At 40.7% G+C, this 18,453-nt stretch overlaps 1 protein-coding gene across 2 annotated transcripts in view; it reads left to right on the forward strand.

The window, feature by feature from the left end:
• The window catches only part of bcas3 (BCAS3 microtubule associated cell migration factor), a 337,584-nt gene that overhangs the window by 169,595 nt on the left and 149,536 nt on the right, over positions 1 to 18,453 (forward strand). The window contains exon 23 of one of the 2 annotated variants that reach the window (XM_031285410.2): positions 10,043 to 11,405. The exons of the other annotated variant lie outside the window; for it this stretch is intronic. Within the exon in view, the coding sequence (XP_031141270.1) occupies positions 10,043 to 10,053 (11 nt within the window). The 3' untranslated portion in view covers positions 10,054 to 11,405. Of the gene's footprint in view, positions 1 to 10,042; positions 11,406 to 18,453 lie in introns of those variants that run through there. 2 annotated transcript variants of the gene reach the window in all.

Here is an 18,453-nt window from a genome sequence, read left to right on the forward strand (position 1 = left end):
TGAGCTCAGAAGAATAACATACAAGCACAACACACACACGCTGCAAAAGGTTCGGCATCAAAAAGCCACAATTAGCTCATTTATATTTGCTGGACATTTCTGAACCACATGAATTGGACAGGAAGCAGGTCATTTCTCTCCCTGTTACATGCTCCAGCAGCAGAAGTTCAGAGGAAGGGCTCATCTCATAAAGGCTCCAACATGAGCCTTTCTATTTGTGGATAGCTGACCCCCCACCCCACTCCACCCTGTCTTTACAAAACTGAAACAGTGTGCTATGGATTAGTCATTTGATGTCAGAATGAAGGGTGAAGTTTGGCATTATTTACAATGATTTGTGTTGGAGTGTTGAAGCTAATGTGTTCAGGGAAAAGACTGGATCGACATATATAGAATAAAGATTTTAAAAGATGAAAGTGCATGTGAATAAGGAAAGAGGAGATTTTGATGCATGAACAAGGAGAACGACAAGGAATGACAAAATCATTATACTATTTAGTCTTTGCATTTTTGAAATCTGATGAAGTAACAATGCAATGATCCTTTGGGAGACCGACTGGTAAACATTACACAAAAGTAATTTTTTTTGAAAGGGCTAGTTCACCCAAATTACAACAACAATAAAGGTGTCCTGGTGGCAAAGGGGTGTCAAATGCTTTAAAATTCTCGCTGAAAACATTTGCTGAAAGTCATGAAGGGGATTTTTGCTTGAAAAATAATGATTCATTTATTATCAAAATAGTGCTGATTAATTTTCTGACTATTGGCTAATTGTCATGTGTCAATTGTAAATGTGTTAGCTCTTCATCCCTTCTCTATCTCACTTTTCTAACAGTTTAGTTTGTGGTGCTCACAGCATTGCAAAATTACCTCGTACAATGACGGAACACTTTTTATGTTTTGTACATATTACATATTGCACACGTGTTGCTGTTATTGAGTCTACCTCCCGTATTAAGAGATCAGTCATCTCACTCTGGATAATCCTAGGGATTATACCATACATTTATATCATGAAATCTACACAACTAAATTCGAATTAGACAGTAGGCCTTTTCACATTTTTCTCCACAGGTGTAATTAATTGTCCATGCTGGCTCACTAGCATACATATCTAAATGGAATTGATTTATTATTACAGATATTAGTTACACATGTGCTTCTCCTGCTATGACAAATCAAAATGTCTGCACTGCACTGCACTTTTTACTTTACACTTTGCTCTTTGCATAGTTGTTGCTTCCCAAAAATTACACACGGTTTGGTTTGAAGTTGCTCCTTATGTCTCTCTTTTTTGTCTCCCTCACTTTCCCAGTATAAGTGGAGTGATTCATTAGTGTAAGGGACCCTCTCCTCCAATCATATTTGTTTATTCTGACAAACCTGAGTGTCGCCGGGCAGATTGTGGCTGCTAAAAACACTTCTCTGCCAAAGGAAATAAACCTAATGACCTTGGTTGCCTTGCCAACTTCTAAAGACAGCACAGTGTGTATGTGTGTTTGTTTCAGCGTGTGTGTGTGTGTGTGTGTGTGTCTCACACTAATGGCTATAGAGTTGTAGTTGTTTCATTTAAGTCAGAGTTATGAAGTGTTATGGAGCCCTTTTAGGTTTTAACCTCCCTTGGCAGCAGTTAGGATCTATATTACAAAGGTTAGAAAGCTTTACAGTCACTCATTTTTGCTTTATTTTTCCTTCTCGTGCACACATGTACACACAATCACACAAACTTGAACGAAGCTGCACTGGCCATGGCCTTTATACATGAGCTATACTCAAATTTAATCAAAAGTCATAATGGGTTCTGTGTGGGACGTTCCCTTGTGTGTGTGTGTGTGTATTTGTATGTAGGCAGGCCAAAGGGGGCCTTAGAGGCAGCAGCGGTTGATTGGAGGGCACATGTGTGATGTGGCTGAGAGATCAAACACATACTCTTGATGAATGTGAGAGCGGAGGGGGCAGCGCTCCTTTTCTCCGCTTCTGATCAAGGTTGCGGTGTTCTCGGTTCACTACACATGCACGCGCAATTGCACACACACACACACACACACACACACACACACACACACTGATATAGTGAGTCATTGACAGTAAGAATACTGGTCAAGCACATTTATATTTTCCCAAATTTCTGCTGCGTGTGTGTGTGCGTGCGTGTGTGTGTGCGTGTGCGTGTTGGTTTGTGAGCTTGTTGCCAGTAATGAGGTCAATCTCCTGTGTGGAGCTAAAACCTCTGTGTGTCTTTATCTCTGTTACATGGCTGCGGATTATTCTCATCACTCTCAACACCACTTTCACTCTCAGCCCTCTCCCACACTCCATTACTACACACATTCAGCAACTGCTTCTTCTCTTCCTATTGACTTACATTCTAAGTCAGTAAATTAATTCCATTTTCTCCTCTAACGACCCAGTTTGATTCCACATCTGTTGCAGAATATCTAAAGGTTTCATTGGTTGAAATTTCTGAAATATCTTGAGTGTTGTGAAAACGATAAATACCAGTAAACACTTCAAGGATTTTTACATTGGATAGCTTATTGGCATTATTTTAATGACAACAAAGCCAGGAATAAAGTCAAAGTTCAAGATAAATCAACTCTGCCACTCAGACTCATCACAACATGATCATACAAACTAATAGATTAAGTGGCCTTCATCAAATAAATGAGGTTGATGAATATATAAATGAATGATTAGGCTACATGCATACGTGAATCACAGCACTCAATAATAATTCCAGTGTTTTGCCCAATGGCAATTTATTTAATAATCAGTTGTACGAAGGTGGCAGAAATATAACTATATATTAGGGATTATGTTCGTTATGTAGGCTATTTGTTTCTTTATTTAGTTCAGCTCTCCTTAAGTTGACCGCTGCAGCCAACACGCTTCAAAATGGGCACATTTTACTTTGAACGCGAGCTGTTTCCGTCTCTCGACTTCCACATTCAATTTCATTGTACAAGTTGGATGATGAAACAAGCCGATGCTTTGGCGCACTGAATTGCATTAAACGTCTTCATTCAATGTGACCATAACAGAAATGTAAACGTAAACCCATAAACTGGCATTTTTACATTTGACAATGTGAACATCTGCAGATGAATTATACCTCATGCACCGACTAAACAGTTTGAAATTATTAATTTACCTCGGTAAGTTCAAAGGTTATTATTGGCCTATATGATATTTTTATTTCCTTTTGTGTAAATATTTAAATATAATATAAACCCAAATGAAGTTGTTCATACACAGGCACGTTTAAATTGTCTTTGCAAAGGAGAAGGAATACATTTTGTGAACTCAATTTTCAACTGACTTGTAGTCAGACAGCTGTTACTGTGTACAGGGCAGTTACATTTTGATCATGCTTTGTAACTTTGTGGCATATCTGTATACACAAAATACATGGTTTGTGCCCTCCAGATGGTTTGGAGAAGATTTTGTCTTTGTGGTGGGTCTTTACAAGTAGCACAGCCAGCACATGTTCCTGTTGAACCAATACTGACCATAGCTTCTTAGTGCTTGTCCAATCACTGGACAAAGTGCCGCACCTTCAAGATCTATTGTCCTGCCCTGGATATAATCTTGATTTAAAATAAAGGTTGGATTGAGAGAGATTAATCAGCTCTTACACATATACAAGTGTATTTCCACCTTTTTGCCACTATGGCAAAATACAGCAGAAGGGGTATTAAGCGGCCTGTCAAGTGAAGCGTTAGGATCTTATACATGTGTTGTGTGTTTCTTAGATAGATAACGGCTATAAGTCCGTCTTCAGTATTGGCTTCCATCTAGAGTGCAGGGTTGTTTTGGTTGATGCTTTGCTTGTATTTCTGTACATGCCCATGTGCACCTTTTTTGTTGCTCATAGACACACACACACACACACACACACACACACACACACACACACACACACACACACACGTGTCTGTCTCTCTTTGCAGTCTGTTTCACCATAATTGCTAACACCCCCCTGCCCTCTGTTCAATTCACACATGACGTGGCCCACCTTTTCACCCATCTGTCGGAACTACTGTGTGTGTGTGTGTGTGTGTGTGTGTGTGTGTGTGTGTGTGTGTGTGTGTGTGAGAGCTGTGAGCTGTGAGCTGTCAGGCAAGGCTGGAGTGGTGTTGATCAACGGGCCAAGCCGATGGCATATGGCCATATCCTGGGGTGCTGTGGCATGTAGGAATGCAGGATAGCAAACTGAATGGACAGGAGCTCGTGCACATGGCTGTATGGATACTGATGTGCCAACATTGCATATGCAACTCATCGAGTGGCTCTATACGCTCAATACGCAAATTGCGTAGGGACCCCGCAAATTACGCAAGGACACTGCCTCCACCTCAGTGTGTCAATGTTTACAACTTGGATGAGAGGATAAAGCGGAACTATGCTTCTGGTCATGAAAACAGTAAAAAAAAAAAAAATCACCTGAGCTATCAGATGAACTTGTGTTCTCTACTCTCAAAGTTTGATGTCAGCAAATAACAATAAGGTTAAGTTGATGTGCTAGCTTGCAGTGCATCTCTCTCTCATCTGACTGTCTTGCTAACCTAGCTGGGCAGCGTTCTGTCTGACGTCTGTGACTCATTACGTCTGTGACTCATTTTAAGCCAAGCCATGCTCTTTTTCTAACCATAACAAAAGAAATTGTTGCCTGGAACCTAACCATGTAGTTTAGGAACTTGAATCAATAAGCAGAATCAAAATATCAATACATTTCAAAAACAAACCTATCCTTGTGGCTTCCCTTTTTGAAAATTTGCAGAAAGTGCAGGGAGTCCATGAGCATGCTAAGTGTGCTGTGAGGTATCTTTCTTTCTGCCCTCCCATTGTCTGAACACGGTAGAAAAATGAAGAAAGAGAGTGAATATCACGAGTCACAAAGTCTTAACTTTTTCCATTTTAAGGAGTTAATCATTTCTTCTGCTGTTCAGGGCACAGTGTTGCACATATATCCAGAAGTAAAAGGAAAGGATTTATAAAGCAAATAAAAGCCAGTTTGGCATTTAAACGTGTAGTTGCAGTTTTTGCAATATGCAAATGCTTATTTGGAAAGCTGAAAAGAATAATTCATCTGGACACCGCTTGTTCATTGCAAGCTGAACTTTGAATGATGATAATACTTCATAGTGGAATATTTCCACTGAGGGATTTTTTCACATTTGACTGACCAACTCACTCACTGACCGATATGTTAAACTCTAGATATCCCTAGTAGTTTTTCAGCCCCTATTGTTTGATTTTGCATCTGTTTCATAAATAAATGGTATTGTGTTTTCTGCCTCAGCAGCGGTAGTGATTAATTTCCTCTAACCTAATGCAGATTTTAATCCAGTGATTTTGAAATAGCAGTATTATAATGACGCTTACAGAGGGATATAATGTGAGTAAAAGGGAGAACATTGGCATGGAAAGCGATAAAGTCTTAACCCTTGCTCCTCTGTGTAGTGGATTAAATGTAGCCTGTTTATTACGAGCTGGGTTTGGGGAAAGAGGATAAAGTGGTCCCTCACCTCTACAAGAAGAGCTCTGGGATTGTCATGGGATAGAGCCGATGCATTAGGGCTTGGTACTTATCATGCTGCTCTCAGTGGGAGCACAGAGAATGTGATCACTGAACATGTTGACTTGACCTTCCCTTTAATTAGGATGGCAGGAAGGTTAAAATTGGACAAAGGCCTGACAAAGAAGTCCTGGTCTGATTTACAGGTATCCTGTGTCACGGTGTGTCTAGCAACAAGTTTCTACAGATTGAGGACAGCGGGTGGCTCATGGCTGATAAACCCTTAGGGTAGACTAGGAAAAGGGGTTTTCTTCACTGCTTGAGGGAAACATGGGAGACATCCCGATAACTATTTTTAATTTTTTTTTGCATCCATAGGATTTTGTACAACATATTGAATGTTCTTATCTCATTTTGAAGACTTTCCCATTATGGTAACACTTTCTTTGAAGGGCATGTCTGTAATGCATTATAAGCACATCCATAAGACATTCTAATGCATTTCTAAGGCTTCATAAAAGTCTTCATAAATGTTTATAACCATTGTATTACAACCTATAACAAGGGTTGTTACGTGTTATAAGTGGTTGACATTATTTATTATAGTTCAGCATTCATAGAGCTTTATACCTCCATACCAAAGTGACAACAGTGTTCGAAAGAAGAATGTGAGTCCTGGGTTACACAGCACATTATAAGTGCCATATAAAGACACATAGAGAACTGCTCTAATATATCATAACAGATTATACATTCTACACTGTAAGAAATGATTCTGTGGTCATGTAGATTTGAATTAATGTATTAGGTAAAATATATTCAATATGATTGTGTTTTTGATTTTGAGGCAAATATTTAATTAAATTTCAAATAAAAATGTTTGGAATAAAATCCAACCATTGTAGTTAAATAAAACATAAGCATTATATTTATCTAATCCCAAATAGAGAGAATATTGAGTTAATTCAAATCAATGTAATCTAATAAGGCTAATTTTAATTGAAAAGCACTTCCTGTCAACCTAGCTAGCTAGCAGCTATAATGTTACCCAGCATGCCGTTCGGCTGTGTAAATTTGTAGGCTAAATGTAAAATTATTAGTGTTAGAAATTGTTAAAGTCACAAATAGTTGTGTGCTATGGTGTTTTATCCTATTAAAGAGAGTTAGTTGTGGGTTAATTGTCGTTGTAAATTTACAACCATGAGTGAGAAGGATACGAAGTTAACACGGCTCCCATTCTGAAGTCACTCACAGATCAATTTGGCCGTAGCGTTCTCTGCAGCATTGCACTGGTATTAGCGGTATGTGAAAAATTCATATCATATGGAAAGTTAATATCCGTATACTGGTATATTGCCCAGCACTACTACAATGAGTCGAAAGCACAAAAGTGAATTGCTAATAAAATTCTTATTTGAGTATTTGTTAAGTTCTGTACTTCTGTTCTGGGCCATAGACTAGTTCTTCTAAGAAAGAATATTTAGATTTAATTCATTGCATTGATTAAATTCAAATCAATGTGCAGTTTAATGTAGATGATTATTACTCAATTATATATCATTGATATGTAGAATTAAATTAATTTTTATTAGTACTATTTACACATTAGGGAGTTTATCTTTTTCAAATCAACTCAATATTTTTGTTTAGGTTATAATTAATTCTGTACTGTTTTCTATTCGAATATACTCATATTAAATGGATAACTATTAAGGGTCTCATTTAATTCATATTTACTCAATACCAAACCATGTGAAATTTAATTAATAATATTGCTTGTAATCTGTTGCCTCATTTTTATTGAGTAGATATGGTGTATCTTTTCTTACAGTGTAAGTTTCGGAAAGGTAATAACGTCTTAAAAACATAGCATGACTTTGTGAGCTTTAAGTGACAGCACTGAAGTTATTAGCAATTTTATGATATTATAAACTATTACTGAGGACTTTATCCAGTATTTGCTGGCTGCAAGTAAAGTGTAAGAGAAAAAAAATCACAATAATCATCAAAGCCATGTCAAGTCTGTATTTTTTGGAATTTTAAATAAAACCAAAAACCAAACACAGTGGCCTATGGTACAAGACTGGGGTAGTACTGGGAAATCTCCCAGGACATGTATGAATGTGCAACAGAGAGTGAAGCAGGGTGTAGCTGTAAATGAGCATGTGAGCTCAGCCAACCTACACTTGATAAATTAAAGTGGGTAAATAAAATAAAATACACTAGCTTGCATTTAGCAACGCAACGAAAGGGACAGTCAGGGGCATCCAAAGACACCAGCTAACATTGCATGATTGTTTGCATTGTTAATACAAGAGTCACCAGAAATAAAAAAACATTTGATAGCTCTGGTACTTAGCAGTTATTTGTTTTTTAAGATAATTCTTTTGGCATTTTTAGGCCTTTATTTGACAGGACAGTTGAAGACATGAAAAGGGAGAGAGGGGGGAATGACATGCAGCAAAGGGCTGCAAGTTGGAGTCGAACCCAGGCCTGCTGCGTTGAGGAGCAAACCTCTATATATGGGCGCCTGCTCTACCAACTGAGCTATCCGGGTGCCCGTACTTGGAAAATGTGGGTATTTTATCAACCTGGAACCCCATCCAATACAGAATTGTCTCAACCCAGCTACAGAAATGTATAACCGAGTTGTTATCATTTTAAATGTAACTTAACAACCTTACAAGTTTTGTAAACATCAAAATGAGTAGCACTTAGTTGTGTTAATCAGTCAACTAGCGGGTCAGTTCCTCCAGAGAGGACTAATAAACTGCAGGAGAAATAGAGATAGTTGTAATAGTAGGAAATTCTGTTTTATTAATGTTTTGATGGTAGTGAAAGCTTGGAGGCATGGTGTCTCAGCTTTATGATGGTGTTGTCTGACTTTTTACCAGCAAGGTGCAGTGTATCTGTGTGGATGCATGTGTGTGTGTGTGTGTGTGTGTGTGTGTGTGTGTGTGTCGTGTTGGTGTCTGTAAGACACAAATGTGTTCTTTGGCTCTCCTTTTGCAGAAACAAAGGGAATGTGCATGTATGTCTGATGTTGTCTTTAACAGTTTCACTCTGAAGCCTTGTCAGACATGCCATACTAAACACACACACACACACACACACACACTCACATAGCTTCAGAGCCATTGTTTCTCACACAGCAGGGCACAGGGTCAATTGCTGGTTGTGGAGCATTATCAGCCTCCCTGTGCTAGCTGGTGTGTGTGTGTGTGTGTGTGTGTGTGTGTGTGTGTGTGTGTGTGTGTTTATGCAGACATGCTCTCAGCTGAGGGAGCTGGTTCACGGGCCGGTCAGAGCCGCCTTATTTCCTTTTAATTGACTTAAGATGGGCAAACAAGACCTCAGCAAGCACACGGTACCCATTACACTCACACACAAGAAACACACAGCGCCAAGATGCACACTAATGAAGCACACGTACTGACACACATGCAGCCACAATTGCTCCTGCGTGTGTTAGCTGCTTTACAGTTCCATCAGACTAAATGAGGGGGTTGTGTTTTCCCAGTCAGCACTGTTGCCTTCCAGCCGCCTGCAGCTCTGCCAGAACTCATTCATGATCACCTTGCTGCATAATGTCCACCTTGGTTTAGTTACACGTACTCCAAGCCAAGGTTATGATCCGAGAGGAGACTTTCTTGTTGCTTAGCAAAACTGAGTTTCACATGACAGCTTGATAGCTTTCTGAAGCCATTTTCACACATGGAACATGGTGATGCTTGGTGTAAGGCAGTGGTTTTTGGCATTAACACTTCACCTATCGCTAACAATTCCATGTTTACTCCTTTCACACATACGACAGTTCTGAGGTGAGCAGTGTCGGGACTCACAAACTCTGTTACTTAAGCCAGTAACTAGTACTCTAATGCATTATTTTTAAATTAAATAACAAATTACCGTTAGTGAAAGGCTCGTTGCTTCATTATTATCTCCACCATCTGCCAGGAGTAACTACTGGATTCCACCCGGTGTTGTTCCATCCTCTACACAGCTTCATATCAAGAGCGTTTCAGAAGCGGGGTGTTTTTCCTGCCTGATTTCATAATTTTTCCTTGATATTGTGCTTCATATTTATGTGTTGCGCCTTCGGCTTTTGATGCATTCAGCCTAATATTGTTGTGCACATGACTTTATGACTTTATGCTCAAGGACCTCTAGTGGTTTCGGTGATTCACAATGTTTAAAAAATAAACTTATTTTATTGACTGCTCTGTTTAGTACCGTTATCGCCTGCAAAATTGGGTACCTGATTCAGCTGCCTGCTGCTGGAGATGAACAGAGAATCACTTTCTCAAACCACCAGCTATCAGCATCTTCAGGGGCTTGCTGTGGCTTACATCCACAGCCAAATAATGCTTTAATAAGCTGCATTTCTCCCTCACTCTTCAGCTTTCTCCATCCATGGATATGCATGCTGAGGAAAAACAAGCACACTTACAGAAGAACATACACAGATATATATCACCAACACAGATTTAAAACCCAACTTTATTTCCTGTTTGTCTCCTGCAGGTTATTCCTGAAAAGGAAGCTCCTCGCTCTCCAAATTACCATTTCAATTGATTTAATTTTTTTCCTCGCAAGCATGCCTATCGTTTTCATTGCCCCTTCATATATTCATCCATCCGTCCATCCATCTATCCATCCATCCATCCATCCATCCTTCCCTTTCTCCCTCACTACCCAATCATTGTTTTATCATTGATGTGTGAGAGAGAAGAGGACAGGCGAGAGGAGAAGGAGGAAGAGAGGAAGATGGCCAGCTTTCTACTTGTCTGTCTTTGTTTGTCTGTCTCATGTTTGTCTAAGTATGGCCCATTTTGAGCCCAAGTCCATTTGATATTAATATGAAATAGTAATAAAAATAGAAATAGTTCCTTAGCCAAATTGAAATTTCATGTCAATATATATTTCTATGTCAATTGCTGTCCTTAAGATGCTCTCGTCAAGAAAGCTGAATGTCATAACATTAACTCTGACAGAAGTCCGTAACCAATCATCCGGATTTGGTGATCACATTCCCACTCCAGCCTGACCCCTATTTTCCACTAGGACTGTCTGCTCTGCGTTCCGGGCGCGTTACGACCTTGCTATTCCACCAGCTGCGCCGTAACGCGTCCCAGAAGCGTGCGTGAAGCGGCTCGCCGCTCTGCAAAAGATACGCGACAGGTCTATTTTCACGCGAGCCGCGCCCGTTCGGACAGCCGGGCAGGAAGTTGAAACAGCAAGAGCATCCAGTCAGTTTTACCAAAAAACACCCCCCAATATCCTATGCATCTCCTCTACAACATCACGGAGGACAAGAGATTCATCTTAGAGGTGGAAAAACATAATAGACATCACAGATCTTTTTTTATCAGGACAACGCCAGAAAAGAGAAGGCATGGAGTTTAATTGCAGGAGTGCTTGGAGTGGAAGGTACTAACTTAATAAACGTGATTGTTCTGTAAAGTACTTGTAGAGACAATAAAATCTTTGAGTCTGGTAGACAGTACGCCCTGCTTCTGAGACCCGGTGTGGTACCGCGCATAGCGGAGGACGGAACAAAACAGCGGCGCAGCCGGAACGCAGCACAGATGTGCCCAATGCAATATCGGGGTCATCATCTTGCTGTTAGCTTACAGTCTTCTGTAGGGCTGACCAAGATGTTCTCGCTGTCAAGTTTTACAGTGTTCTTCACCACGATGTAAATTAAAACCACACACACACAACGCTGCTTGACTGCTTTAGGGGGTAAGTTGGCCAGGATGTTTATGTTGTTGCCCAGCTGAGTCTCTGTTACTGCTCTCTATTTGTATAACAAAATAGGTGATCACACAATACCAGTGTTGTGTGACAACATCACATTACATCTGTAATTTGATTGAGAGTAATTGTTTTCAGCCTTATTATACTCATGCTGTCATCGAAATGTGTCAAAGTCAGGACAGTTAAAATAAATAAAAAGCGTAGAGCACAGAAATCCTGGGGATTGATTGTTTCTGAGATACTAGAACCAGCACCTCTGGCAACAACAGTAAAACCACACTAAAAGTTACTTAGATCAGCAGCTTGCCCATATGAATGTTTAGTCAAACCGTAGTCTATATCCACGACGTTCTGGGATTGCTCTCGTTCTACCAGAAATTCCGTCGGATGTCACTCTTTTCAGATATCCGTTTTCGGATGTCCTGTTACCTTCCTTGTAATTTTAATCTCTGGTGGATTTATGAGGACTATGGTTAACTGCTCCTCAGATCTCTGCAGGGTAAATCCAGACAGCTAGCTAGACTATCTGTCCAATCTGAGTTTTCTGTTGCACGACTAAAACAACCTTTGAATGTATACGTTAAACAACTAAAATAAGTTCCTTCCCGTGACTATTTTGCAGAGGCACCGTGGCTCCACTCGGCGCTTAGCACCGCCCAAGACGATTTTGTTTGGTTTAAAGAAATGCCAGTAAACCAGAGCACGTTTTTATCCCGTCCCGGATTGCTGTGTGGACTAGCCAGACCCTCCACCGCAGCGCTGTGGAGGCTGGTCTGGCAATGCGAGACTAAGTCAAACAGTACATTGCTGGGATAAAGCCTGACATCTGGCGTATATCTTACAGGCCAGATGTCCCTCCCTTTCCTCTATCTTCACTATCTATTTTGCAAAGGCATCGTTGCTGCATCCGGGGCTTAGCGCCACGCAGGATGGTTGTGATTGGCTTAAGGAAATACAAACAAGCCAGAGTGTTTATTCCCCTATCCCAGAATAGATAAGTGGTGTACCTGGACCATACTCCAATGCTGATACAGCACTGTGGAGATAGGTCTAGCACTGCGAAACTCGTCAAACAGTAACTGTAACTAACTAAATTGTAACTGAGTTGCAGCCACCTAATTCACTGCTTGAAGGAGGTTTCTGTTGGCGTTTACAAGCAGGTGAACATAATGTAGTGGCCACTGGGTCTGTTTATTATATCATAATTTGTGTAAGCCCTGAGGAAGGCGATGGATAAGTCATTTTATGTGCTTAAAATTAACACCCACAAGTGTCTAAAAAAAGTAGCAATGAAGAACAATAGAACCATGTGTTAAACATTTTGAAGAAGAAATACAGCTGAAATATGCATGGCAACATATGTTTTTGTATTTATTAAAAGAATGTGCAATACCAATTATTCAGCCAGTAAAACATAATACGATGAAGTCATTAGGTTCCCTGAGCCAACATTGCTTCCTCTTAAGAACCATTTACACAGTCCTCGCAGCCTTCAGTTGACAAGAGAGACTAAAGCAAAGTGCGCTGGGCTCAGCTGTCTCTTGTATCGTGGTACAGTTTTTCTAAGGAGCAACTCGCACAAACACATACTCAACACACACTCAGCAGCATTTGCCCTTAAGGCAGAGAAAGCGCATATTGAACATCCAGCTCAGGATGAGATGGAAAGGAGGGTTACATTATAAAGGAGGAAGGGCAACGTGGTGTGTGTGTATGGTGTTCCTGTGTTGTTCTCTTCAAACTGCCCATATTAATATGCATACAGTACCACTTTAGAGAAAGTAATGTATATATACACGTTTTAGGACCTGTTGGAGAACTTTATAATTACATACAAGTTTGGGCTTATCTGACTGTAGTTAGATTACATATGTTAGATATAAATGGATGCTATGTTTAGTTTTTTTTTTTTCTATTTTTCACTATCCTTCGGTTCAAACATTCACATCAGATTGTCATTGCAAAGGTAACACACACTCAACCTTTTTAAATCTCAACATTGTTCCTGTATTAGATTATGTTATATATATATAATTTTTTTAAAGATCATTTTTTGGGGCATTTTTAGGCCACTGCGTCGAGGAGTAAACCTCTATATATGGGCACCTGCTCTACCAGGTGAGCTACCCAGGCGGCCATGTTCTTTTCAAATTTGACAAAATACAAAGTTCAGGTTTTAGTTATTATTAACAGAAATGGTACCTGACACACCCTAACTAACAAAGAAGCTAACCAATGATAATTTGAAAAATTGAAGTTGTTTAGGTTTATTTTTTAAACCCAATTTCCTTTCAGCTCTTATGTAAGTGTTAGCATGGAGTCTGCTATCACTTAGCATACTGTAGTTAGGCTAAACTTTTACTATGGAGCCCAGGAGTACATAGGAGATGTAATAGTCTGTGTTTTCATCACAATTGGGCGATCTTCAATAACCTTCAGTAATCTTCTTTATCTTTTGTTGTTATCGTACATATGTGTCAAATACAATTCCTGTATTTTAGAGCCTTCAATACTGTGATTTGAGGTCTAGTTTGGTTGTTTTTTAAACAACCATTAGCTGTATCTTGTCTGTAATAACCAGTTGTATTTTAAATTCACTTATAAATATGCTGTAAGCCATTTGTATTGTTTTCAGTGAAAGTTCTTGTGTCAGTTCTACATTAAAATGTATATTGTTTTACCTTAAGCTGGGAGTTTTTAAGTATGTGCCTGGACTCGCATGCATACAGCCACTCACACTCTACACCATTGTTTCTCAATTCCAGCTCATATAAGCATTACACTAAACTTGTGTGTTGTGTGTGAGGACATGGGACAACCTCACATCATGTAGGCCCCTGGCCCTGGGGCGGTGTGTTTGTGTGACAGCGTCCACACGATGGGAGCCAAGAATGGTGTTTGTGTGCATGTGTGTTTTGTATTATTTATACATACAGTATGGATGAAGGAGTGTTTGAAGGTGGTCTTTTTTAAACTAAATAAATAACTGGTTGTGGGACACACACACACACACACACACACACACACACACAATGGAACTTAATTCATTCCATAAAGTAAGTATTGATTTATTTCATAAAGTGTGGTTTTTTTTAAATATTCACATAACACAATTTTTTCGGCCGACTCCTCTGCTCTGAATCCCCCGCAAGTGTAGCTCTGTCGAACCGGGTGGCCTGCCTGCTTTTCGATGTGGATGATCACTTTAAAAGGTGTATATACAGTCGGTTCGTGGTGGTATGTGAGAAGACCACTTCTCACCACCACCACTTTTTTGTCTTCCAAAATGTCTTGCCTCCGGCGTCTTCCTCATGCCGTGTTCGTTCCAGCACCAGAGCCCACTAGATTAATAATAACCCTGCAAACACCCTGTGTCCCTGAGTTCATATTCCACTGTGTACAAGTTGGCGTTGCACTCCTCTCCCAATTTGAACCATTACTCTCCACTTTGTAATCAGCTCCAACAATTATAACCTCGCAGTGTGCCTCTGATTACTGTCCTGGTGTATTTTGGACTGTTCTGGGAATCCAGAAAAAAACTGATACTGGTCCCAGCAGAACTCTAGGTTACACATTTACAGTAACCCTGTCTGTGTGTGTTTGTGTGTGGGTTGCTGTTCGTTTGAAGTGCTCATTCCCCCCAAATTACAGTGCTGCCATAATGAAGTATTACCATGCGATTCCTAGGCAGACCAATACAAAGAGTGAGCTGTGTGTGTGTGTGTGTGTGTGTGTGTGTGTGTGTGTGTGTGTGTGTGTGTGTGTGTGTGTGTGTGTGTGTGTGTGTGTGTGTATGTGTGTTTGCGTGCGTGCGTGTGCGTGTGTGTGCATGTGTGTACTGTGTACTGGACACTTGAGGTGAAAGTTAAAATGGTATTTCTAAGCACAAAGTATCTGGCCATACAAAGTGTGTGTGTGTGTGTGTGTGTGTGTGTGTGTGTGTGTGTGTGTGTGTGTTTGCTTGCATGTTTTTTATGATGCAAGTAGAAAAATAGCTATGCAATCCCACTGTGCCGAGGCGAGTGTCTGTGTGTGTAACAATGCGTATGACTCTGACTTTAACAAAGGAAGTTGCGTGAGTGTCCTCCCAGTTGTGTTTCTAAATGTGTGGATCCACCAGCCAGCTGTGACAAAGCTCAGTTTGAGGTCACCCACACACACACTCGGAGGTGCAGGCATCTTTGGCTGCAGGCTGTGCTGGTCTCACCTACGGCCTCCCTGGCCTGCTGAATGTTGCATGAGGCCCGGCCACCTCATACATAGTGCATTAGCACAAACATGCCATTGGATGATATACATACTGCATTGGCACCTGTACCCACCTTCACAAGCATCCAATCCATTTTTCATTAACACATGCAGTGGGACCACTGTTTGAGGACAGGAAAGTAAGTGTGATTGGTGTGTTTTCTGCTATTGTTTGTTGGAGACGGTGGATTTTGTCTTTTGTTGTCTCCCTTATGGCGCTGTACACTTTTAGCAGGATTTTTTGTTGTTGTTGTTTCTTTGTTTGCTGCTGCTGCTACTCGAGAGAGAGGGTTTCTTTTTACGGATTTAGCATTTATTTAAAGCTGCACTAAGCAATGTTGTGTTTTTATATTTACAATGGTTGAAATGAGTGATGTGAGTGTTATTCATTGGGAAGAACCCAGAGATAGTTAACACCTAATTCTGCAGCTATACAGAGCTTTTCAGCCTCTTTTTGCCAATCGTTTTGTTTTACCGGCCCCCAAACCCCACTCCTTTGATACCTTTACTGATATGTAAAGATACAAACTTGTTGTTTTTTTTTGTCTTAATATCACAGATTTGATTATGCTACATCTGCTACATCTACATGTATCTGCTCGGACATTTTTCAGTGTGTAAATAAAACAGTTGTTTTAGCTTTGGGTCAAAAAGTCAAACAATGCTACAGTATATGATTTTCTGACAGTAGAATATTGAAGCTACTTGAGCCTGCGTGCCTCCAGCTCCATCCAATAACACACAAGGTGCTGAAAGCAGCCGTGCTGTCACTATGGCTGCTTTCAGCTAACATCTCTTGCTCCCAGCCAATGACCTATCTAGCTTCTGCATTATAGCTAGCGTGCTAACAGCAGTGGGGCCAAGCACCCTTTAGCAAGTCTCCCCTGCAAAGCAGAGTCTCCTAAATGAAAACCATTCCCCTCCGCCTGCTTCCAGAGCTCTGCTCAGGGACAGGAGCCGTGGGGTCAGCAGCTGGTGGAGGATATGGCAATTGTTTATGAAAAAAAAAAAAAAAAAATGCTTTCTCAAGCCCACCAAAAACACACACACTTAGGGGGAAAAAGCCTCTGCCTCTGAACAGCCAACAGCTGGGAAGGGTTGGGAGTAGCCTGGAGGCTGGCAAGTCACCCCCTCCCCAGTCCAGATGGGGGAGGTTAGGCTGAGGCTAGTTGCGGCCCACCCTACACCTCCCTCCCCCCCACTTCCCAAACTTCCCATTCCCATTAAGGGGAGGCTGAAGATTGCGGAGGAAGGGAAAGGAGGAAGAAAAGCAAAAGAGCATGACTGCTCTGTTTTTCACCCCCAACCCTCCCTCCGTCTTCAGCCTAATCAAATAAAGCAGGAAGCTTCCGAGACGGAAGAGGAGTGTTTATTGATATTTGCGTGAGCTCCTTCACCCCCTGTCCTGTCCCTGCTGTTTATTTTCTGTCCGCCACTTTTGAAAATTCTGATATCGTCAATGTTTTCAGCTCATATATCATGTCTATCTGGATGTTTGAAAATTACTGAGGCAAAAAGGTTATGTTTCTTTCAGCTTCTAACAGTATACCATTATCTTAAATTGAGCCATTGGGAAATGACATACCAACTCGACATCCATTGCAAAATGGCTATGACCAGTCAATTTATTGTACTAAAAGGGTGTCATATGAAATAAAATGGCCTTAAATAAGAATTGATGACCCTCTCCCTCTGTACCATTGGTTGGACATTAAGGGGCAGATGCTGCTCACACTGGAGCCAAGAAAAGCCTGTTGAGAGTATTGGTTTACTGCTGCTTACCTTTTAGTGCTTTAAATGTTGAAATTGCATCTTTAAGACTCAACTCAAAAGTGGCCTTTAAGTGGAAAACTGTGTTGGGAACCGGATGGATACATTAGTGCAATTCTTTTGTATAACAGTGCCAAGAAAGAAGGTCCATCATCCAACGTAAAGGAAGACCGACTCAGGAGTTTAAATCTAGTAACCCCCTCCTCGAAAATGTTATCATGCTAAGACATTCTGCATTTAATGGCAGTAAATGTCCTCAATTGGACTTGAAAATGATTAGCCTCATACATGTATCGAGGACACTTCCTATGTAAACGCATGAGCATAGACTCCAGCAAGTTTCAAACTTTTATAAGGCCATATATAACCTAAGAATAACCACTAAGTGGTTTCACTGATGTAAAAATCATCTGCGCAGCCATTTTAAAGGAAACCATATTCCTTTTAAAGCATCATATTTTATGACAAACTTTATTGTTTTGATATGCAGTGTCAAAACAGATTGTAGGTTAGGATGCCAAAGTGGGATGTCAGTTTTCCAATACCAATATCCAGTAGTCGTCTCTTTAAAGTGCAGTGAACCCTTGTAAAACCAGTTTGGCACCGCTGAGAGGATCTGCTGTTTGAATGGCGTGGTGCCTTGAGTAACAAAGGGAAGCTTTTTCTTGAACTGCCACTGTGAGAGCCTGTCTTGTTATTTTCAATGGTCCTTTTGTTAGAGGTCATTGAGAGGCGACAGCTTAATTTCCCCTCAAGCCATCCATGTGTGTGTGAGTGTGTGTGCACATGCTGCCGCTTTCTGACATATCACTCGTCATACCATTGTGCCTGTGTATGTGTGTTTGTAGACAGAGTGCAGTAATCCAAGCCTACCTGCAACCCTGTGGGCTCGCTGCTGACTGCTCCCTAAAGGTCAGAACTCAGGACCTTTGGGGTCCGGGGCAGATCCATGTCCTGGGGTGCTGTTGTCTCTCTCCCGTAGGCATCCCACACCAACATACACACCAGACAACTTCCTATTCACACACGTTCACATAGTACGGCGCCATTAGGCAAAGAAACCTTGTGTGCAGACATCCTAAATGTAGACACACACACACAAGTTGTTGGAACTATGTTTGTGGATTAACACGTTTAGATTTTTTTTTTTAATTTAC

This window comes from Sander lucioperca, chromosome 5, assembly GCF_008315115.2.
Source record: "Sander lucioperca isolate FBNREF2018 chromosome 5, SLUC_FBN_1.2, whole genome shotgun sequence".
Lineage (NCBI taxonomy): Eukaryota > Metazoa > Chordata > Actinopteri > Perciformes > Percidae > Sander > Sander lucioperca.